Source organism: Archocentrus centrarchus, chromosome 6, assembly GCF_007364275.1.
Source record: "Archocentrus centrarchus isolate MPI-CPG fArcCen1 chromosome 6, fArcCen1, whole genome shotgun sequence".
In the NCBI taxonomy this organism is placed as follows: Eukaryota; Metazoa; Chordata; class Actinopteri; order Cichliformes; family Cichlidae; genus Archocentrus; species Archocentrus centrarchus.
The window spans coordinates 21,375,368-21,397,506 of record NC_044351.1 but is presented as its reverse complement, the minus strand read 5'-3'; the positions used below and the strand labels follow the sequence as shown (position 1 = coordinate 21,397,506).

Genomic DNA, 22,139 nt, shown 5'->3' with positions numbered 1-22,139 from the left:
AGTGTGTGACAGGCTTAGCAACTTTTGAGTTTACTGCAGTAATCAACATGGCAGTGAACTGACAAGTAATTAAGATGAGGGTGCATATGTGGGTGTGCACATGAATGAATGTATGCGTGCGCTGCTGAGTGTGTACCGCAGTGATGCTGGGGGCAGCAATGCCCAGGAACAGCAGTTTGGACCAGAGAGAGACCAGGTGCACAGCTCACAGACGATTCAGGACACAGATTAACATCACAGACTACAATGCAATTGAGAGAATATTCATATTACTCTAAAGACAGATACAAACAGATGCACACAAAAGCCAGCACATGTAGTTTACCACAGTGGTACTGTGGACAGCAGCTGTTGGTGGTGTTCAGATCCACAGCCAGAATTTCTCCATGTGAGCAAGTTGGAATGGGCTCAATGCATGACTCACACACTGCTCAGACAGAAAACAAACAAGAAAATTCACAGATTTACTGCTGTAATGGAAGGGTCGTCAGCCCAGGCAGACCTGTGCACAGCAATATAAACTTACCACACAGGTAAGAGTAACAGCAGGACTTTTGCCCCCTGACCTCAACGAGAAACTGATCTTCCCTGCACTCTGGGGTGGACACAGGAGGGCATGCCATGGGGTCACACTCTGAGAAAGACCATTTAGTGAACAAAACAATTTAATCCAAATGTTATATCTAACAGAAAGTTTATAAAATGTAACACTGAAAGTTTGTTCTTACCACAGCGGTACTCTGGACAGCAAGAAAGAGCGCTGTAACCAATCACTAGCCTGTTTCCATTATCACAAGGTGGCGCTTCACTGTCACAGATGGTCATGTTGCACTCTAAGTAGTGAAGGAAAGATCATTTAATTATTTTTGGTCTCTGAATTAGTAAATTAGTGTAGTATACGTAGTGAACTATTTAAGGACACACTTTTAGCTACAGAAATGGTGAAACCTCATCAGCATTTTCATCAGTAATTTCAGCAATTTGCTTGTTTCTTTGTCTGGGAAGTCCTCCTAGACCATCAGGAGTTGAGCACAGAGGTATATCTTAGACCGCTGAGTGCTTTTTTTTTCTCTATAGCAGTTATTTTGTTGTCATCATGTTGCCTAGCAATGGCCTAAAATGATATGGTTTTTATTTGCTTATTTATTTTATTCATGCACCTATAACACCTTCTAAAAACATGTCATTTTTATTTTCCAACAATAACATCTACAAAAGTAGAATTATTTATGATATATTATGACACCATCAAGTTGCTTAGCAATCCCCTAGGCCAAAATTACCTGTTTTTAGCCTTTGTGCACCTAATGTTGTAGGTGCATAAAGCAAGGATGAAAGCATCCTATCCTATCAACAATAACAACTCATTTATAGCCACAAAAGCTGAATTATACACGCTTAGCAACCTCCTAGCAACAGGCTAAAATGACCTATTTTTAGCACGTAAACAACATCTACCATCCCTACTTTTCTTTTTTGTGATTAAGTTTATCTGTTTGCCAACAGCACAAACAGAACAAACAATACTGTAGCATGGACATGTACTAGTTATTGGTTTAAAAAAATAAATAAGGTAAAATCTAAAGACAGACTGAAGGTGAAGATAAAAGGGGACCTACAATATTTTCCCAAGTACACATTTTAATTCATGGACTCTACTGGAGTAATTTTGCCTGTTCAAACTTTATCTCAAAATGATCTTTATTTAACTTGTATATACTGGGTGCAGCCCCTCTGTTCAGTTGTCTGAAATAAGCTGTTCTCCTTTCTTTGAGGTCACCCTCCCTTTAAGCCAACTTACTTGTAATTGGCAGCCACTCATAACCAGAAGGTATGAACACTAGGAGGGAGCTGCTGTGCTCGCAGTCAAAGCTATATGTCTGGGAAGCCACATGACGTATGCTTTTTCATGTACGTGCAAGAGGTGTTACATTTAAAACTCACCACAGATCTTCTTTGGGCAGCAAGCTCCTTCTTCCACCACATCTAACACATACTCTCCCTCTCTCTCACACAGTGGCGTAGGCACAGAACTGCAGTCTGGTTCCACGGCCACCACTGAGCCATTCTCCTCACACTTGTATAAACAACAGCTACGAGCAGAGCCATTCCACACCTCTCCCGGGGCCCGGGGGTTACCCTCATTATCTGTACAAACTGGATAAAGGAGGACCAAATAAAAACAATAACAAACTTGTGCAGGATCTCAGATATTGTAGTATTCATCCAAGGCCAAGACCAATGACTCACCGCAGCGGTCCTCAGTTACACAGTAAGGGGAATCGGCACGGTGAAGGATAGTTCCACTGCGGCACACACACTCTTCTCTGATAAAGGAGCAGGTAGTCTCCTCATAGTACTCTCTGTTTAAACAAGTGCGGCTGGTGCAGGTGCTCACGCATGGCTGATACTCTTTACCAAGGGGACATCGGAGTGCTGCAAGATGACAACGCATGAGCAAACAAAAAGCACGAGTGAGTTCACCTGAGTATGTCATTTCTTTTCCCGTGTCTCCTTACGGCAGAAGTTGTGCCGTCTCCAGTTGATGCAGACTTGATGTGTGTAGCAGACTGCCACATAGGCTGCCAAGAAATCACATTGGTGATCCTTGTAATGAAGGTCACCTGCCCACATGATGTCGCAGAACTGTTCCGGAGGCACCTGAAAACACACAACCAGGCTGTGGATGGCTTCAGCTCCCATTATTTTTATCAACAAACCACATATCCTGACATATTTTGATATTTTTGTCTGATAAATACCTTAGATGACAAACTAATTTGAAAATTGTTTTAGATTTTCCTTTGCCTGACAAATCAATTAATCCACTTCCACTGTTTTTAGCCCTGAATTCAAAGGCAAATGACAAAATAACTCAGCACACACCCTACAATCAAGGTTGTGAAAGCACTAGTGGCTACCTTGTTGTGGCATGGTGTGAAAGCTCTTTGGTGAAGCATTGAGAGACAGGTGGAGCAGTCCCCAGTGGTGCAGTTGTCTCCAACCCTGCGCGTGTGTTCGGTCTCATCAGTGGTGTGGACTCTCCATGCCTGCAGGAAGAGCATCATGTCTCCCACCTCTCTGACCACCGTGCCATTGGGCAGTTTCAGGTCATCTTCTGGGTTCCCATCACAGCAACCTGGGATAGTGGACAGACAGGTTTGTGTGTGTGTGTGTGTATGTGTGTGTGTGTTAAATTGCTGCCTAGTGAGTGAGCAATAAAAATGTCAAGTGAACTAACGTCTGCCTAATTAAACCAAATGGCTCTTAACATCTCAAATTGTCATATCCCATAATGATTCAAGTCAAAGTGATGCTGCAGTTTAGACATTAAACCTTTAAGGGCTTAAAGATGGCACTTAGATAAATGAGGCTGAGGCTGGTGCTGATGTAGTCAAAGCCAATGAGTATGTGTGTGTATGGGTGCACGTGTATGACGGCTCACCACACAGGCCTCGAGTGGGCATAGATGTATTATTAGGAGCAATGTACTGTAGCACCATGATGCCTGTGCTATGATACCACTGTATACTGATCCCACCAGGTGTGTGGATCAGGTACATGCTGCCTGTGTCTTCAACGTAAAAGGACTGACGCGAGAATGGAAGTCTAGCAGGTCTGTAATTTACTGTAACCTAGGGACAGATAAAAAAAGAAAACCATATTATTTATATAGGGTAAGCTGAATATTTGTTAGTACACTGCTCAAAGAATAATTAAAGGAACACTAACACATCAGACCTCAGTGTGAAAAAATCATGTTGGATATCTTTACTGATTTGGACTGGATAATGTGTTAGGAATGAAAGGATGCCACATCATTTGATGGAAATGAAAATGATCAACCTACAGAGGGCTGAATTCAAAGACAGCCCGAAAATCAAAGTGAAAAAATGACATTCACACCAATGGCCTGCTGGAGGTCATTTTGTAGGGCTCTGGCAGCATTCAGCCTGTTCCTCTTTGCATAAAGGAGAAGACCCTGGTTCTGTTGATGGGTTATGGACCTTCTATGGCCCTGTCCAGCTATCCAAGAGTAACTGTCTGTGTCCTGGAACGTCCTCCATGCTCTTGGGACTGTGCTGGGAGACACAGCAAACCTTCTGGCAATGGCACATATTGATGTGCCATCCTGGAGGAGTTGGACTACTCTGTAGGGTCCAGGTCAATGCTACCAGCAGTGACACTGACCCTAGCCAAATGCAAAATTAGTTAAAAAAACAACAAAAAAAAAGTCAGAAAAAATGAGGAGGGAAAAAATGTCAATGGCCTCCACCTGTAAAACCATTTCTATGTTGGGGGTTGTCTCATTGTTGCCCCTCTAGTGCTCCTGTTGTTAATTTGATTAACACCAAAGCAGCTGAAACTGATTAACAACCTCCTCTGCTACTTAACTCACCAGATCAATATCTCAGAAGTTTAACTGACTTGATGCTAAACTCTGATTAATAAGTGTTCCTTTATTATTGTTTTTTTTTGAGCAATGCATGTTTGAATCAAGATGGTCACCTTGCGATCAAGTCGGTTGATTATGATTCTGTAGGAAGAGGTAGTAATGTTCAGCTTCTTAAAGCAAAGTCCTGATGTTCCACCTGTAGGACTCTGTATGAAACATTATAGCATAGTTATTATAAGACAATCCAACAGCTTTGGACTCTGATGCAAGGACAATTGTAGGGAATAACATGGAAGAGGTAAAGCTATACTCACGGTTCGTCTGATGGAATTCACGCTCTGGAACGAAATCACATCAATTAAAGCAATTACCAGCTTCTTTTTAGCATTTTAAAATTAATTATATTTACTTTATATTTTACCTGACTAGTTGGACATTTCTCCACAGTACCAATAATAGTCTCTCTGGGCAGGTTAACCAAGATGTAGGAGCCATTGTCGTATAAGGCTACATTGTTACCATCAAATGTGATCACACGCAGGTCTGACATTATAGTGCAGCGACCTAGTAAAGCCAAACAGATTATCAATGCAAAAGATAACATTCATAACATTTTTTTTTAATGAGTTATTAGGGCATACAGCAAAACTTACATGGGCACTGCCACTGTGGACAGCACGGGTCTGTGTTGATGAGGATAGGCAGGCCCAGCAGACTGCACTGAGGCTGGGTGGTGTTGTGGCGGCAGTGGAGAGAAGAGTTGTGAAGCAGCAGCTCTCCATTGAAACAAATGAGCTCAGCACACTCATCAAGACGATAGGAGAATGGGGGCTGTCGATGCAAATGTACAAATATTGTTTTTAAAAGAAGAACTGGACGAAAATTTTTGGATTCTCATCATCAAACACATATTTAATTTATCTGTTTTTTTTAGTCTGTGTTTCAACCCATTACTAGATAGCACATAGTATGTGCATGCAGGAATGGACTAATTATGCATTCTTCTGCATACTAATAGTAGATTTCAATTAAATCTAAAATGTTACATTGCATCTTTATACCACCAAAGCCACTTGCAGATGAGGCCAGGGTTCTTCCTGCAATAACGAATCCTTGAACAAGGTTACACAGACTTGTTCCCTTTTTTGTAGATGGACAGATTGAGCTTATCTGAAATCACCTCTCAAAGGCTCACTGTGAGCCAGGAAAAACCTTGAAAGAATTTATTCATTTGAAATAATATCATTTGCTTTGACACATAACAGAAAAGTACCACAAGCGTCAATTAAATAAACTATGGCTGGAAAAAAGACTTACTGTGCAGGGAATAGTGGGCAAGAGGAAAGGATGTGTGGTTGATGTACCCTCTGTTGTAGGAAGGGTGGCAGGACTTGTGACTATCTCTGTAGTTACAGGCTCAGTGGTGGGTTCGATGGTTGTAGGAGCTGCTGTTCTAGTTGTTGGAGTGTCTGTTGGGGGGGTGGTCTCTATGGTGACAGTCGTGGCTGCTGGTGTAGATTGAGGAGTGGTTGTGGATTGCGTAGTGGTTTCAGGTGGAGAAGTGGTTGAGGTGGGAGCAACTGTAACAACTGGGGTAGGTGGTAAGGTGGGGGATGTTAAAAGAGGTGGGGATGTTGATGGTGAGGTAATGGTAGTGGAGGTGGGAGTTGAGGGTGAGGTATGGGGGGGAGGAGAAGTAGAGGTGGGGGCTGTAGTGGCTTCAGTGGGTCCAGTGGATGGTGTTGCAGAGGTAGCTATCATAGTCACCTTTGTAGTTAGCGTTTGAGGGGGGGTCAATTCAGTTGTGCTGAGAGTGGTTCTTTCTGGCGGGGTTGAGGGACTGAGAGTAGTTGAAACAACAGTGGTGGGAGTAGCAGGTGGAGACATGGATGAAGTTGGGGTGAGCAGAGTGGTGACAAGCTCAGTGGTTAATGTTGTACTGGGTGTAGTAGGAGTGGTGGTGGTGGTGGCTGTGGTTGTTGTGGACCTGACAGTAGTGGAGGTGGTAGTGGTGGCTCTAGTTGTGGTGGTGGTGGTGGTAGTGGTTGTTGTTGTTGGTCTTGTGGTGGTGGTAGTAGTAGTAGTAGTAGTAGTTGTTGTAGTTGTAGTTACTGGTGATGGTGCTGTAGTAGTCCTGTTGGACCGCGTCACATATGCAAACGGGGTTGGAGTTGGGGGAAGAGACACACCTGGAGAAGACGTTTATTATCCTAAGCAAATATTTTCTATCAAACAAAATTAAAACTGAAGTCATACACAGACCAAAATCATATATTTTTTGAGCATCTTAACATAAAACTGGGTGGACTCACAGTCCTCCGTGTAGACACATCTTCTAGTGACTTCATCGAGGACCATGTTCTTTGGACATCTTGGGAAGCAGCCTTCTACACTGTAACATACAGAAACTATTTTAGTACTTAAGGTGAGTACATATTACATTGATTATATTATTTAATGAGCCAAGCCTCTTACGGAGGCAGAAACAGGCAGCGTGAAGCATCTGGGTCACTGCACGTAGGTACGCAAGGACTTGCGCAGGACTGGTAGCGCCACTCGCACATCATACGGTAAGGTATTACAAAAGTACTCTCTGCAAGAAGAGAGGAAAAATACCTCAGTAGTTAGCATTTGTGTGTCCAGTGTGCACATATAAAGGTATACACTGGCCCCAAAAATTATTTGGACATGTAAAAAGTCATGCTATATTCATACAGAAAATATGGATTTACATTATATTACATGCTCAGGCAAGTTCAGCTACACCTGTCTTATTTTTTTTGAGCTTATGAATGGCTTCTCTTGCATATCAAATGATCTGTAAGCAGAGCTGATATCTGAAACAATCTGCTTTTTGTTTCTGACTTGATTTTACACAGTTATGCGGTCCATTCTGTAGCTGGTGTTCCTCTGTCTGCCTTCGCGCCTTCACTTCTCAGTCACGTTACCCAATTTGGAGCAAGGAGTGTTCCCTTGTGCAAGCAAATGATTTCTGAATTTTTATTCGCATCTTAATTTCTGTTTACCCAACAAGTTTCAAGGTAATTTTGAAATGTGATGAATGTATTAAGTCATTTGCCCATCAGTTCAAATATGTGCCTCTAGAAGTGCAACCAAGGGTGGAGTTGAGCTCATCATATTAACAATGGCCATGCTCCACTAAGTTTGACAATCAGAACCTGTCCAGTTTGTTGCAATTACAAGCACTGTGTTCATGCTTTCTCCCTCCTCGTGATTTCTTTCTTTCTTTCAATAGATGACTTTCCCCTTAAACTGACCTAAATGTGTTTTTACAGATTAAATACTAGTTCATCTGATATTATATCAAAGTAACCAAATTACACTGATATGTTTTTGGGGCCATTGTATGTGTATTAGGCACATGCTTGTGTTTCTGACCCTCCAGTGTGAAGCTGCTGCTGGTTTTGAAGCCCTCTGAGGTGTCGTATCTCTGGGCTCGTGCAGCAGTGCGTGTGAGTGTCAAAAAGACTCCGGGCTGGGCCACAAGCTCAAATGAAGTGTGACCTGGGAGAAACAGCCCCTGGTGCTGGATAAAGGTTGCTCTACGACTGAACTCCACTCCTCGACTCCACTGCTCCAACTGAAGACGGCTGCGCCCTGACACGACAAGGAAGTAGTTGGGTCTCTCTGCAGACTCCAGTGACACCAATGGAACACCTAAGAATAGTCGTAATCACAGTCAGATTAATTTATCCAGGAAAAAAAAAAAAAACCATAGCAATGTATAATTGTCTGAATGTGAATGCTCACGTGACGTTCTGTCCTTCTGCAGTCCTGCTGTGATCATGAAATTGAACAGTAGGCCTGGGGCAGGCAACTGCCCTGGTCTCTCTCTTACCAGGGGGAAAACAGAGCTGCTGGTACGATTCACTCCAAACATGGTGTCTTTATAGACAGAACTCAGCAAGGAAAATGGGCCATCGCCTAGCTCTGTGGGGAAGCGAGAAAGCAAAGGAGGAAATGAGTGACAAGCTAGCAGGGAATACGAGTAAGGTTTAAAAATCTAATAGAAGATTCCAGTGATACATACCTTGATTATAGTACTCACAATCATATGCTGAAAGACAGTCCAGAAAAGTAAGATGTAAGATAACAAAGAATAAAAAGTGATCTTGTGAAAAATGGCAGAATATTGACTGCTGCTAAGAGTGACTGAAGAAAGTGGGTCAAAGAGGTAAGCAAAGGTCACATCCCTGACCCACACAGTAGAAGAGTTTATTGTATTTGTCTGTCAGCGTGTACTCACGACAGACAGAAGGTGATCTCCAGTGAATTGTGACCCCCTGTTGACAGCATTTGTATGCATATGCAGCAATGGATGTACAGAGACACTCACAGTCTCCCCCACGGTTACAATTGCATGTATCTGTTAGGCAGTTCCTGTAGAACCAGGCCACATCAACCTGAAAGGGTACACACAGAAACACATATACACACAAGCAATCACGAAATGAACGAGGCCAAATCTTGCCGGGAGAAACTGGGGGAGGTCTTATTTGGGGGAGGGGGGGTGAGTAGTTTTAAATAATTCAGACAGGAAAGAGCGATGATATCGGGACAAAGAAATGTGGGTCAACCTCTGGTGCAGAAGGTATCAGATGAACTCTATGACAAAAAAACAAAAAGCATCAGCAATGAGTTGGTTTGCCCAAAGGCAAGGTTAACTAGGCCTCCATCTTTGACACTGGCTACTATGATGTACATAAACAGGAGCAAGCAATACTGTTCTATATTGCTATCATTTTAGAAGATTTAACAGGGACAGACATATGTGCTGCATCCTGGTTGGAGCAAAAAGGTTGCTATCAATATTCAAATTTCAGCATTTTACTAAAATGTTACTCAGAGATATCATTGCATAATTATGTAACACATTTAATAAGCCCTTTCTATGCACCTGGTGAACCTTGTCATTGCTCCTTCTATAAAATGTTCTTTTCAACAACAGTAATAACACTAAGTGTTTTTTTTTTATGCTAGCACTTGTCAGGTGCGAATTTTGTCCTATAATTTGTACACATCTGTCACACTATCAGACAGAGAGTGCAGACAGAAACAGAGTTTCAGAGTTGTCTTACTGTCGTTTGTGGAATGCCAATTATATCCTAATTTTTATTAAATTGAATTTTTCTTTAGGAGGATGAGCTTTGTAAGCGGAAATATATAGTCATGGATTCCATCTGATTTCCTTCCCCATCATTAGGCTGTAGAAGAAAAAAAATCTACAATTACATATTACTGATATTTTTAAAAATGTTACTTTCATCAATACTGCTATGAAAACAAGATGAATGAAGTTTATTGCTAGTTTTCATATAGCCAGTTTAAGATTGTTGCTTAACACTGCTGTGCACATGACATTAAATTTTATGGGTCACTTAAACTGAGCAACCTTAAAAATCTAGCTTTCCTATAAAGTTTCCTATGTCATGGCACCTGGGCTGTATTTCTCCTGTCTTGGGTTCTTGTTTTTGATTCTTAGCTTATACATTTGAGCCTTAGATTGTATTTGCTCCTTTGAATTTGTGTTTCCTGAATTTTCAAATTGACACTATTTCCTATTATTCTAGTTTAAAATGAATCTTAGTCCTTGCAGTACAAAGTCTTTGGTTTGGTACACAAAGGTTTGTGAGTGTGTGTATTTTGGTTGATGTCTATTTTAATTATTATTTTGTAGAAGTACTTAGTCTGCTGTCTGCAAGCACCATTGGTTTTCTGTTGAGCATTTACCTTCCTTCTGATATGTATTTTTAATTTTGTTCAGCTATGATTAATACTGTAGCAGCCCAAAGGGAGGGGCCACTGGTGTAAAGACTCACAGGACTCTTTATGCTAATGTTCATGTGTTATAATAGTTGTTGCAGTTATGTTGTCTTGGTCTCTCATTGTTAATTTGTGATGTGAATTGAAGTGTTTTCTAGTGTGTTTGTCTGGTGTTGAGTGTGGTTAACAATGGGCCACCATGACTGAGACTACTGTGGCAATGATCACTGTTCCTGTTTGTGGGTTGTTAATGTTAACAACGCTGCATTCCTGGGGTTGACTGGTGAATGAAACACAGGAATTGAAAGTATGGACTAAGATCTCTGTTTCCCACTTCCACATGAGGTCACCAAAATACATTTGAATTGCTGTTTTCTTACTTAAATGTACTGTAAAAAAAAAAAAATTAAAATTGCAGTTATAGCCCAAAAGAAAACAGACACTGAGTCTTGAAGGTAAATAATATAAGAAATACAGAAATATCTGAAAGGATATTTCAGATAACTGTTAAATGATGTTAAATGATGTTCCTGTAAAAGGTTCCTTCAAGAGGAACCTTTTGTGTCTTCACTGGACAACTGTGGCTACTCTCCAACTATGGCTACTCTCCAAACAGGACATGGCAAGAATGTAAAGTAGATCAAATCAAAGAGGGCATATTTGGGTTTGATAAGAAAAAGGAATTCCCAAGAAGGACCTTTTTACAAAGCATATACGAAAGGAGGAACTAACAGAAACATAGGAATGTTCAAGGATTCGTTTTTGCATGCCTATTATGATAATCTCTACTGAACCTGCTAGTTAATTGTAAATAATTGAAGCAATGAAGAGAAATGGACTCTCCACTCCTGGTGGTTGATAGCAATGGCCGAAAGACTGTACATAAAAACATGGCTCCATCTACTGGCCATAGATAGAAATAACATTCTGGAATAAAACATTGAGGTGTGTCCATGAATTTGAGTAGCAAACGTGTGTTTCTCTTTAAAGAAGAGTGTATTTACTAGGATTAGTTAAGAGTTGTTCCCATAAGCACTTACTAATCCATGTAGTTCCCTGTTTCAAGTAATACAATTTCTTTGCAGCTGCAGTACACATATTTGTGTGTTTGTGTGTGTGTTTGTGTCACTGGAATGGCACTCACAACGTTGTGACAAGGTGCAAAGACATCACTGTAGAGGATAGCACATTCTCTTTTGGCGTACGGCTGTCTCCCTAAGTCCCCTTCACACGGTCGCTCAAGTACGTAGTCGCTTTCACACTAAAATACAGAAAACACACACACAGAAAGCGATCAAGTATCTGATTACTCTTAAATATCACAGTGGACTCTAGGGATACAGGAACAGGCAGCAGGGAGGTAGAGAGGAGTGAGTTTGAGGGTGATAGACAAAGACAGAAAGAGAAAAGAGGACAAAAGGAGAATCAATGGAGGAGAGAAGAGGAGATAAGCTGACTCATACCTGTCCCAGGGCCCAGCTATCTCCAAATGTCTGTGCATTACTGACTTCCATGTGGCTGGAGGTGGTCATATCATTTGCTGTCACGCTGTCAAAATTTCCGCATAACCCACTGAGAAGACCCTGGAGGGAAAGAAAAGACAACATGTCATATTTTTGGATACTTTTCATAATGATTTCATTTTCAGATGTACTGCTAGTATAGACCTTCCACTGAGGTCCAGCTCTGATGTGTACAGTTGTCTTGCGGTCCCAAAGGATGGTCAGGTCCTGATTTGAGAAGTGGATGACAGTGTAGTAGCCAGCTTTCCACAGCTCAAACTCTGACCCTCGACCAACAACAGTGGAAGGGCTCTAACACAAGATAAACCAGGTAGAGCAGTATCAGCAGGATTCACTGGATTTTACTGACATATTTCATTAAAATAATTTATAGAGGGAAACAGACATAGGTAAAAAACGTAAAAGTTATATAGAGTGTGTTACTGTGTTTGTGTTATCCATACAGGGTTGCCAGAATTGTCAGTGAAGTAGATCTTGGTAAGTCCCACATGAATGACCAGCATTTTCATGCACACAATGCCGCTCTCATAGCAGTCTTTGTTTTGGGCAACAATGGACACCTCGGTTTCTCCTGCAGTCTGATTAGAGGGGAAGACAAAACATTACAACTGTGAGGAAAGTTGCGTTTGTTCAGCAAGCAAATAATTTTTTGTACATTTGTTTATTCAAAATTTCCCTTACTAAAGCCACAGCAGCCACAAATTAAATATCTAAATGCTACATGCTAGATTCAAATTTGACATCCTATTCTTTGTTTTCAGGAAACATCATCATACATGAGAGGTGACAAAAGGAGGAAGCAACTCTAGGCTATTAAGGCACAGTTCTGATCAGCTTCCCCATTCTTTTTGGGTCTGCATGGTGGCAGGCGGTCTGCAGGGTCTGAATGTCTGTTCTGCTAATTCTAATTCTATATCCCTGGGAGCGCTGGAGCCCTGGGGTTTGCAGTGAACACTGGTCTCTTTGTGTCACTACAGCTTTGCACAACATCTGCTAGCGTTACAGCGGTCCCAACCCGCCGACACAAACACACACATACACGCCTTAATCGGCTCTAATTAAAACCCAAACTCCAAGATTAGAAACCAGCTTGGATCTTCTTTCCCAGATCCAAATCAGTGCTGGCTGGGAAATGTTAAGGATGCGCCTCCTTTGCCCTTACACTCATGCAATTAATGACACAAACTTCTCTGGCACAGTCTAGCACAATCTCTTTCAGATAACCTGATTGGCATAGCAGTGCCAGTAATGAATCCACACGTTTTTCACTGGAAGCAAATTATATTATTTCACACCTTTATTTGTTCTTCTTGTGCACACCAGAAAGCACACAGACAGACTCTACTCACTTTGAGCAAGTAAACCTGACAGTCAGAGTGGTAGTCGTACTCGAGGCCATCAAAGGTGTGGTAGTGCCTGTCGCTGTAAACAGTACACACAGCTGGACACGGAGAGTAGCTGCAGTTAAAATAGCCACGGTGACACACACTAAAGGGATGGACAGGTGGAAACATAAGAGAAGAGCAAAAATAGTGGGACAAAAGTGCTAATTTATGCCACACATGCACTCTTTTGACAATCAGAGACAACAAGTTTGCTTTTCAAATTGCTTTGAGATTCACTTGTTTGTAGATGATTAGCAATCTTACATGAAAGCCTTTACTTTGTAAATGATATACAGATAGTAAAGGTATTTACCATTTGTAGCATGGTGTTTCCACAGTTTCTCCAGGCAGGTATTCAAGTCCCAGCCAGGAACAAGGACAGTTTTCTGGATAGTAACATTCCCCCTGGTGCAGCACTAGCCTTCATGGGTACAACGAAGGTAGGATGTGCAAAGCATGCAAACACGTTAATACTCAAAACCCATACCTGTTGATTTGCCTTTGCATTGCAACTAAATGATGAACACTAGCTTTTAGGCACTGAGATCAACTCTTTTTTTTTTGTGAGAGAGCTGAGGAGGAAATAAATAAACACAAGTTTCAACAGTTCAAACACTCACGTGAAACAGACTAAGACTAAGAGAAATTAGTGTTCCTGAATTAAAGCTGTGTTGCAGTTTGGTTTTTTTGTTTTTTTCCAGTAGTATGGTGACAGTACATAAAACTAGTCTTTCCCTAAACATGAGGAATTTTCAGAGTGCCTTGTGCTCTGGTTATTGAATATCGGCTAAAGAGCTCGGAAGCTTAAAAAGCAAGGCTTAAATTAAGACACATATATGCTAATTCCTGCAAGATGGTTCTTTTCATACAGCTCACAGTGGTGAGAGTAATCCCTGCCAATTGTAAATGGTCCTGTGGTAGACTGAAATCAGTGCTTGAAAGCTTGTGGCAGCATGAGTATACAGTATATCTCCATAATCTAAAGATAAGTTTTCTGTTTGAGCTTGTTTAACATTGAAAGGAAAATTCATTTAGTTTTTATTATTGTAAGACAGCGGATGTTAATTCATTTTAACTATAAGTTGGTTTTCTTAAGTTGCCACTTTTTTGTGTTTCAATATCATTATCATAACATGGTATAGCAGTGACTACAGGAAAAGAAATGGTTTGTCCAATGAAGAACTGAATGGATGCATCCTTAAGAATATCAGCAAGTAGTTACTCAAAAATTAACACAAAGAAGTGGTTTACTGACATGTAGGAAGCTATTCAAAACATACAAATAAGTAAATACATAATCTCATGGTATTTTGAAAACAGTTTGAAGGCACTAAGTCTTTGCATTACCCAGGAGGGCAGACGCAGCCAGGTATGCATGGCGTAGTAGGTGGGCAGGTGAGGTTCAACATCAGGTTGCGGCAGGTTGGTGCACAGGCCACTCCTCCTCTCTGCTCGGTGCAGCTGTGATACACTTTCCCCTCTGGACACTCCCCAACCTCTATACTATCTGGTTCTACAATATCCACACACACACACACACACACACACACACACACACACACACACACACACACACACACACACACACACAAAACCCCAATTAGACAACCCCCTATGAGCACTTGGCAACAGTGGGAGGGAAAAACCCCACTGGGGCTGGGGGTGAGGGGGAGGGAGACAGGACAAAAGACACTGTGGAAAGAAATAACTAATAACTAATGATTAATGCAAAGTAGTGTACAACCACAGAGAGTGAAAAGAGGTGAGTGAAGAATAAACACATCATAGGAACCCCCCCTCCAGAAGCCTAGGCCTATTGCAGCATAACTAAGTGAGGGTTCAGGGACACCTGATTCAACCCTAACAATAAGCTTTAACTATAAGCCTAATTTTAAAAGTAGAGAGGGTGTCTGCCTACTGATTCCAAACTGGGAGGGAGCTGGTTCAACAATAGAGGAGCCTGAAAGCTGAATTCTCTAACTCCCATTCTACTTTTAAATACCCTAGGAAACACAATTATGCCAGCAGTCAGAGAGTGTCTTTAAGATAAGATGGGGCCTGACCTTGTATGTAAGAAGAAGGATTTTAAATTCAGTTCTAGATTCAGTGGGGAGCCAGTGAATTGAAGCTAATGTGGGAGAATATGCTCTCTCTTTCTAGTCCCTGTCAGTACTGTCGCGGCAACATTTTTGGAACAGCTGAAGGCTTTTCAGGGAGCTTTTAGGACAACCTGATAATAATGAATTACAACAGTTCAACCTAGAAGTAATAAATGCAAAAATTGGCTTTTCAGCATCACCCTGAGATGGGAAATTTCTAGTTTTAGACATATTGTGTAAATGTAAGCAGTTTTACATATTAGTTTAAAATTATACTCCAAGATTCTTCACGATGTTACTGGAGGCCAAGGTAACGCCATCCAGAGTAAATATCTGGTTAGGCACGATGTTTCTAAGATTTGTAGCACCAAGTACAGTAACCTCAGTTTTATCTGGATTTAGAAGCAGGAAATTAGAGGTCGTCCAGGCCTTTATGTCTTTAAGACATCCATCCATCCATCCATCCATCCACCCATCCATCTCAGGGTCACAGGAGAGCTGGAGCCTATCACAGCTACCATACGGTGAGAGGCAGAGTACATCCTGGACAGGTTGCAAGCCTGTTGCAGGACAATTTCTGAAGTTTAACTAATTGGTGTGTCATCTGGCTTCATGGATAGATAAAGCTGGGTATCACCTGCATAGCAATAAAAACGAACCACTGAAGCACAGTGCCTTTAATACCTATGGCATACTCTAATTTCTGTAATAAAATATTATGGTCAGCGGTATTGAATGCTACACTGAGATCTAGCAGGACAAGCACAGAGATGAGTCCAGTGTCAGAGGCCATAAGATGATTTGTAACCTTCACTAATGCTGTTTCTGTACTGTGATGAATTCTGAATCCTGACTGAAACTTAAAATGAACCATTCTTCTGCAAACGATCAGTTAGCTGTTTTACAGCTACTCTTTCAAGAATTTTTTTTTGTGCATTTTTGGCCACAGCGGCTTTAATTGGCAGTAGAGGGAGACAGGAAATGGGGGCAAGATATGCAGGCAAATTGGTGACAGGCCGGGACTCAAACCCATGCCGCAACGCGGCATATCCATGTGGTCGCCTGCTCTACCACTGAGCCACCTGGGAGCCACTCTTTCAAGAATTTTTGAGAGAAAAGGAAGGTTGGAGATTGTCCTATAATTAGCTAAGACAGCTGGGTCGAGTGATGACTTTTTAATTAATGGTTTAATTACAGCCACCTTAAAGTCCTGTGGTATGTAGCCCATTAATAAAGATAAATTGATCATATGTAAAATGGGATTATACATTAACTAATGGTAGGACTTCTTTGTGCAGTTTTGTAGGAATGGGATCTAAAAGACACATTGATGGCCTGGAGGAAGTAACTATTGAAGTTAACTCAGAAAACTCAAATGGAAAGAGTCTAAATAAATGTCAGTAGTATTGCAAGTAGCTGTCTTTAATTATATGTCTATGAGACGGTTATGAATATTTTTTCACCAGTGGTTAAATGGTTTATTTGTGAAGAAATTCATGAAGTCATTACCAGTTAAGGTTAAAGGAATTCTCAGTTGAACAGAACTGTGACTGTTCTTATTTCCTTCAATCAGTGATGAAAAGTAAGATGTCCTAGCTTCATGGAAAGCCTTTTTAAAGATTATTATAAAATTATTTTTCCAGGCTAAATGAAGGTCTTCTAACAGTGACTTAGAAGAGAGAGACCTAATGTTTAATAATACATTGTTTTACTCTTTAGTGCAGTTGAGAATGCTATATTGTTCCTACTTTGTGAATTTTTCTGCTTAAATTGTCTTTTGCTGAATTTTGGTTTGTTTTTTTGGTGATCTGGAGTTTTTAGGAGGATGACAGGAGAGAAGCTGCAGAGAGGTATGTAAGACTGCAACTCTGCTTCCTGGTCTCAACACTGGATTGTCACATTTTGGAGGATTTAATAAATTTTGCCAGATTTCTAGAAATGAGAGCTGCTCCATCCAAAGTGGGATCCAGTCATGGGAAACAAGCTAGAACTACAGACATAAGGCTCTTGATTTCAGCAAGAGGGACATAGCCTTGAAACGCCACTTTGTTACTGGAACGGACGAGAGCAGGAACTGGGGTGGGAGAGGGGGGCAATTGCAGCGAGGTTACCTTTTTCCTCTGGCACACACTCCATCTTCCCATTTCTGCACAGGCTGATGGTTGAGACAGGAAGGGAGAGAAAAAGGGGCGAGTGTTTGTGAAAGAGATTAATGTTATCAAACACAAGGTTAGTTTAAGTGCTCTACGTCTCATTTGACAATCACTCAAGCTTATACTGCTTTCTCAAATGAATCGCAGTGTGCGCAAGTGTGTAGTTCGAAGAGCAGGCAAAGTGAGTTTTCAATTTTCAGTGCAGGTTATGGCCAGCTGTGACTCACCAGGGCCCAGAGGCACTGAAGGTCACCTCTCCTGGCTGTGACACGCCACCCATAGAATAACAGTGACACTGCGACCTGAGGAGAAAGTCATGAGATTATTTTAATTACATTTATTAATGATGGTGCTTTCTGTGTTCACATGCTGTGTGCCTGTGTATGTCCTTTCTGGCCAAATGGCAACTGATACTCATTGTAAGGATGATGTACGAGGTGCTTAAGGCTTACAGTTGCACACAGCGCTGGCGCACATCATCATAATAACTGCCGTCTGGACAGCCGCACCCCTCAGCACAGTCATCAGGGCTACACGTTTCAGTGCTGGACAATGTCCGACAGGACCGGCCACAGGACGACACACATGAGTGGTACAGCATTCCACCAAGACACACCACTCCTATATATTGCACAGAAGGAATAGTGCAATCTATTTTTCGTAGGAAATTATTTATGCTGTGTTCCTTTGCAATGTCCAGATTTTGTGGGCATGAACAAGTAGAAAAAAGGCAGAAAGGCACAAATTAATGTGAAAAAAAAAAAATAGAAACTTACCACACTCGGAGACTTGCGATCTGAAATTAATGCTGACTCCATGTTTGGAGCAGAGGTAAGCGTAGTGAGCCAGTGCAGTGCACAAACAGCTGCTCCCACAGCGACAGGCCTGATAGCGGCACTGCTGCTGGTAGATGTTTGGACTGATGTATCCATGACATGGCGCAAACACACTTCCCAAAAGCACCTCACACTGGGATGCGTAGAATGCTACAATATATATAAGCATGCACAGAACTTAAAACATCCTCATATTTCCTTTGACAAGACTGATTGCCTGCAGCTAAAACTTGTACAATTCATAGCCCAAACCAGAAAGCAGTAATGTTAAAACACATAGTACAGTCTGGGATTTAAACCCCTCAAGTTTAGCCTCCTGTGAGGCATGGCACACTTAATCCTATTCTTTCTTTGTAAAGAAAAAAAGAATGAGCAAATCCAAAATTTTTAAAACTATTACCGTTGTGCTGGTTCATCTCACATGGGTCTGTAATAGGTAGGTTAACTGGAGCAACACAGGCAGATGACACCTTCCAGGCATTGGCATGAAGCTGAGGAGTGCCCTCTATCATACCTGCTGGAGACCTGCCCCCCCAACACAAATGTAGTCAGCTAAAGTCACATTTTCAACACTGATGTGTAAGTGGGAAGTAGATGCTCACAGGAAATCGTCTCGCAGATTTCCATTGTAGGTCCCACAAAGTCCCAGTGTTTGTCCACGCCACTGACTGTCAAGCTGCACATAGACCCTCCCTCCTCGGCCATCATAATGCAGCCTGAAACCAATCCCAGTCTTCAGCTGCGTGAACACAGAAGTCAGCTTCTGCACATTGACTGCATCTGTACATTGAGAAGAAAAATCAAAATGAGTTTTAAAATTGCCAACAAAATATTTCTTAAGTTTCATAACAGAAATTATTTCAGTGTAATGTGTCTACATGTAATAAAAGCCTTTGATGTATTTTTGTGTGTACTGTGTGATTCCTACCATCGACATATGGCAGGGCAGGCGCTGGGTTGACACCGATTATCACCTCTCCCTCTCTTGTCAAAGTGATTTGGCGACTTACATCTTCATCCAACACTACTGTCACCGACTGAATACACACCTGCTGCTGTTGACACACATTTATACAGAAAGGCCAGTTTTATCTGCATTAAAGGAACATTGCAGGATTGTTAAGTGTGTGCACACGTGCTACCTCTGCACAAGTAGTATACTGTAGTGTGACAGTGAATCTGCTGCTGCTGCGGCTCTTTGCCAGGACATACTGACACGCCCCCGGCTGGAGAAACATCCTTCCATCAAATGTTGTCACAAACACGTCCCCGACCACCGAACACTCAACTAAGAAGAGACAAAAAGAAGCTTTTTAATCTGTATGCACTGCTTTGGCTGTCTTAAACGGGATTCTCACCTGTGCAGTTATTCTCAGTGCAGTTCCACATACCACCCATGCACACACTGTAAAAGAAAAACTAAGAAAGTTAGCAACACACTGGCTGTGCTATATTCCCACACAGTAACACAGAACTGCACTCACCAAACACTGCAGCCCTGTTGTAGCACCTGTCCTTGTACGTACGATACTCCATGGTAAACACACGGACACTGAGAAGCAGCGATACACGTTCCATTCTGCAGAATAAGACCTGCGTGGATGGATAATTATCTGAGATCACTCAACACAACTTAAAAGACATTTTAAGGATTTTTTTTTTTGTTTGTTTCTCTGAATACCATCAGGACAGTAGCAGCCATCCAGACAATGCAGATTGGTTCCCAGGCATTCTTTCTCAAATGTACAGGTGGGTGGACAGCAACTGATACAGTCTCTATACACAAAACTCTCCTCGCAGCCGTCGTCTAAGTATAAACACAAACAACTGACTTAACAATGGAGCAGAATATAAGCATGGACTGAATACAGTATAAGTTTTCATGTTTAACTGAACTTGCATGAACTTGAATGAACTGAACTAGTGTTTTCACTGAAATTGTAGAGGTGCAGCCATTACTTACTACAAGAAGGGAAGCTGTCTCTCCACTCTCTTACAGGATATCCAACATGGGAGCAAGCTCTGGTGTACTCAACCAAGGCTCGACAAAAAGTTTCCTCATCATCAGAGCTGAAAAAGTGCATTAATTTTTTGGGGGGAATTGGTTTCTATACAAAAAGTCTCAATTTGAGCAAAAATGTATCTACTCGTAAATGTATCTACTCAGCAGTGTGCCTGCTTCCACTTACACACAGAGGTCAGAGACACAGCTGGCAACAAAGGGATTGGGATCGATGTTTTCATGACAGGACAAAAATGGGAAAAAGAGAAGTGCACTGCATTTCTCTATGGCATCCTACATACAAATAAAGCATGGAATGAATACATGCAACATAATGTACAAACAGAAAAGTAAAGAAAATTTTGGACTGCTGCACACGTAGTGCAATAATGTTTTTTTTTATTATTTTGCACTGTAGTGGGCCCAATTCATGTAGTAAGTAGAAATATTGCTCCTGTGGTTCTTACATCCATATCTGACTCAGACTGGCAGGGCCCACTGAAGTCCAGATCCACTGAGGGACAGGCTCGTTCATGAGGCAGGTCTACTGCCCAGCTGTTAGCAAACAGTGCAGGTTCATCTGTCCGAATGCCTAAAGTCAACACACGTGTACAGACGTATGCGGTACACCAAGCATGGTGCATGCACAGGCAAACATTACAAGATGAAAATGCATAAAAACATATACACACAGCAAAAATAGCGATTTTCCACTCAAACATGCACACAATGATTTATTTCATTCATTAAACACAATAAAATGAAACACAGAGAAGAGGTTGGATTATAAGGACATTAAGAGGAAATATGTGTTTATAAATGCACTGTAGTCATAAAAGCTCTACAGGCAGCTCCTTTTTGTCTGTTCTCTTTCCTTGGGCTCATCCCCACTCTACTGGTCATCTCTGCCCAAACAAGCAGGGGACCATAGTTCATGTTACTGGTCATATGAGGAAAGGTCCCTGCTTCTTCCAGCTATTCAAATCAAAACTAGCAGTTCTCCCCTATCCTTCCACTCAAGTCTCTCCAGGTCCCACTGCTACTATAATTGGCCAGAATCAGTGTTGAGTGTATAATTACAATAATTGTGATGAGTGGGTGCTGAGAGAAGGGATAAGAGGATGAGGGGCCAGTCAGGCCGGTCTTACCACGAGCAGTGGTGAGGTCATCGCCAGCAACATGGTTGAAGTTCCCGCACAAGCCACAAGGGGTACCTTGGTGCTCCTCACTCATCTTCAAGTACACACCTGATCCTCCATCCCAGGCCAAAGAGAAGCCAAACACGCTCTTCACAAGCAGGTAATCGGCCAGTCGCTCAATAAAAACACCGCCCACAGTCTGAGGCAAACTTAGCCTGACATTTCACAGAGACAGAGACATAATGAGAGTGATGGATGAAGTCAGGTCTTTGAAAACCTCCCTTGTAATTCTCTATCGTGTCTTTACAGTGGGTGTAGATTGAATGCGAGCAACTGATTCTCCTTTTTAGTTCTTATAATTTTTTTGTCCTAAGATGTTCTTATTCTGTTTATTTGTGTGTGTGTGAGAGTGTGTGTGCGTGCGCGCATTGACTACACACACACACACACACACACACACACACACTCATATGCACCTGCGGCCTCCCTGGTGGACGCGATATCCAGAGATGTGGATCTCCTCTTCATTTGGGAAGAACAGACTGAGAGCTCTTGGACATGAATACACACTCCCATCACACACTCTGCTGTTGTGAATCTGAGAACACAAATAAGATGATAGAAGTGGAATAAGAGTCACTGAGGGAAAACCAGTGCTGATTTATTAACAAGAGCTCATGTGAATTGAGGCAACAACTCCAATTACACAGGCTATCTTTATCAAATATTGCATTACTGCAAGGATGGAGACATAATTAGAATGACTTTGGCACCTTTTTTGAAAAAGCTTAATCATAATTAAAAACATTTTTTGTCCCAAGT

At 41.7% G+C, this 22,139-nt stretch overlaps 1 protein-coding gene across 1 annotated transcript in view; it reads right to left on the bottom strand.

The window, feature by feature from the left end:
- The window catches only part of otogl (otogelin-like), a 29,546-nt gene that overhangs the window by 4,090 nt on the left and 3,317 nt on the right, over positions 1–22,139 (bottom strand). Inside the window, exons 7-49 of the mRNA XM_030731504.1 lie at positions 21,794–21,915; positions 21,327–21,532; positions 20,646–20,770; positions 20,366–20,472; positions 20,140–20,246; positions 19,858–19,983; positions 19,661–19,769; positions 19,535–19,581; positions 19,319–19,464; positions 19,105–19,231; positions 18,779–18,956; positions 18,577–18,701; positions 18,117–18,326; positions 17,793–17,961; positions 17,568–17,642; positions 17,299–17,342; positions 14,436–14,601; positions 13,402–13,509; positions 13,053–13,191; positions 12,147–12,281; positions 11,848–11,994; positions 11,644–11,763; positions 11,325–11,441; positions 8,664–8,820; positions 8,448–8,474; positions 8,168–8,347; positions 7,796–8,074; positions 6,872–6,989; positions 6,709–6,788; positions 5,714–6,585; positions 5,050–5,227; positions 4,818–4,960; positions 4,711–4,734; positions 4,510–4,602; positions 3,446–3,635; positions 2,922–3,139; positions 2,520–2,661; positions 2,251–2,436; positions 1,945–2,157; positions 729–833; positions 527–634; positions 326–427; positions 137–241 (exon numbers count right to left, since the gene is read on the bottom strand). Of these exons, the coding sequence (XP_030587364.1) occupies positions 137–241; positions 326–427; positions 527–634; positions 729–833; positions 1,945–2,157; positions 2,251–2,436; positions 2,520–2,661; positions 2,922–3,139; positions 3,446–3,635; positions 4,510–4,602; positions 4,711–4,734; positions 4,818–4,960; positions 5,050–5,227; positions 5,714–6,585; positions 6,709–6,788; positions 6,872–6,989; positions 7,796–8,074; positions 8,168–8,347; positions 8,448–8,474; positions 8,664–8,820; positions 11,325–11,441; positions 11,644–11,763; positions 11,848–11,994; positions 12,147–12,281; positions 13,053–13,191; positions 13,402–13,509; positions 14,436–14,601; positions 17,299–17,342; positions 17,568–17,642; positions 17,793–17,961; positions 18,117–18,326; positions 18,577–18,701; positions 18,779–18,956; positions 19,105–19,231; positions 19,319–19,464; positions 19,535–19,581; positions 19,661–19,769; positions 19,858–19,983; positions 20,140–20,246; positions 20,366–20,472; positions 20,646–20,770; positions 21,327–21,532; positions 21,794–21,915 (6,475 nt within the window). The remainder of the gene's footprint in view (positions 1–136; positions 242–325; positions 428–526; positions 635–728; positions 834–1,944; positions 2,158–2,250; positions 2,437–2,519; positions 2,662–2,921; positions 3,140–3,445; positions 3,636–4,509; positions 4,603–4,710; positions 4,735–4,817; positions 4,961–5,049; positions 5,228–5,713; positions 6,586–6,708; positions 6,789–6,871; positions 6,990–7,795; positions 8,075–8,167; positions 8,348–8,447; positions 8,475–8,663; positions 8,821–11,324; positions 11,442–11,643; positions 11,764–11,847; positions 11,995–12,146; positions 12,282–13,052; positions 13,192–13,401; positions 13,510–14,435; positions 14,602–17,298; positions 17,343–17,567; positions 17,643–17,792; positions 17,962–18,116; positions 18,327–18,576; positions 18,702–18,778; positions 18,957–19,104; positions 19,232–19,318; positions 19,465–19,534; positions 19,582–19,660; positions 19,770–19,857; positions 19,984–20,139; positions 20,247–20,365; positions 20,473–20,645; positions 20,771–21,326; positions 21,533–21,793; positions 21,916–22,139) is intronic.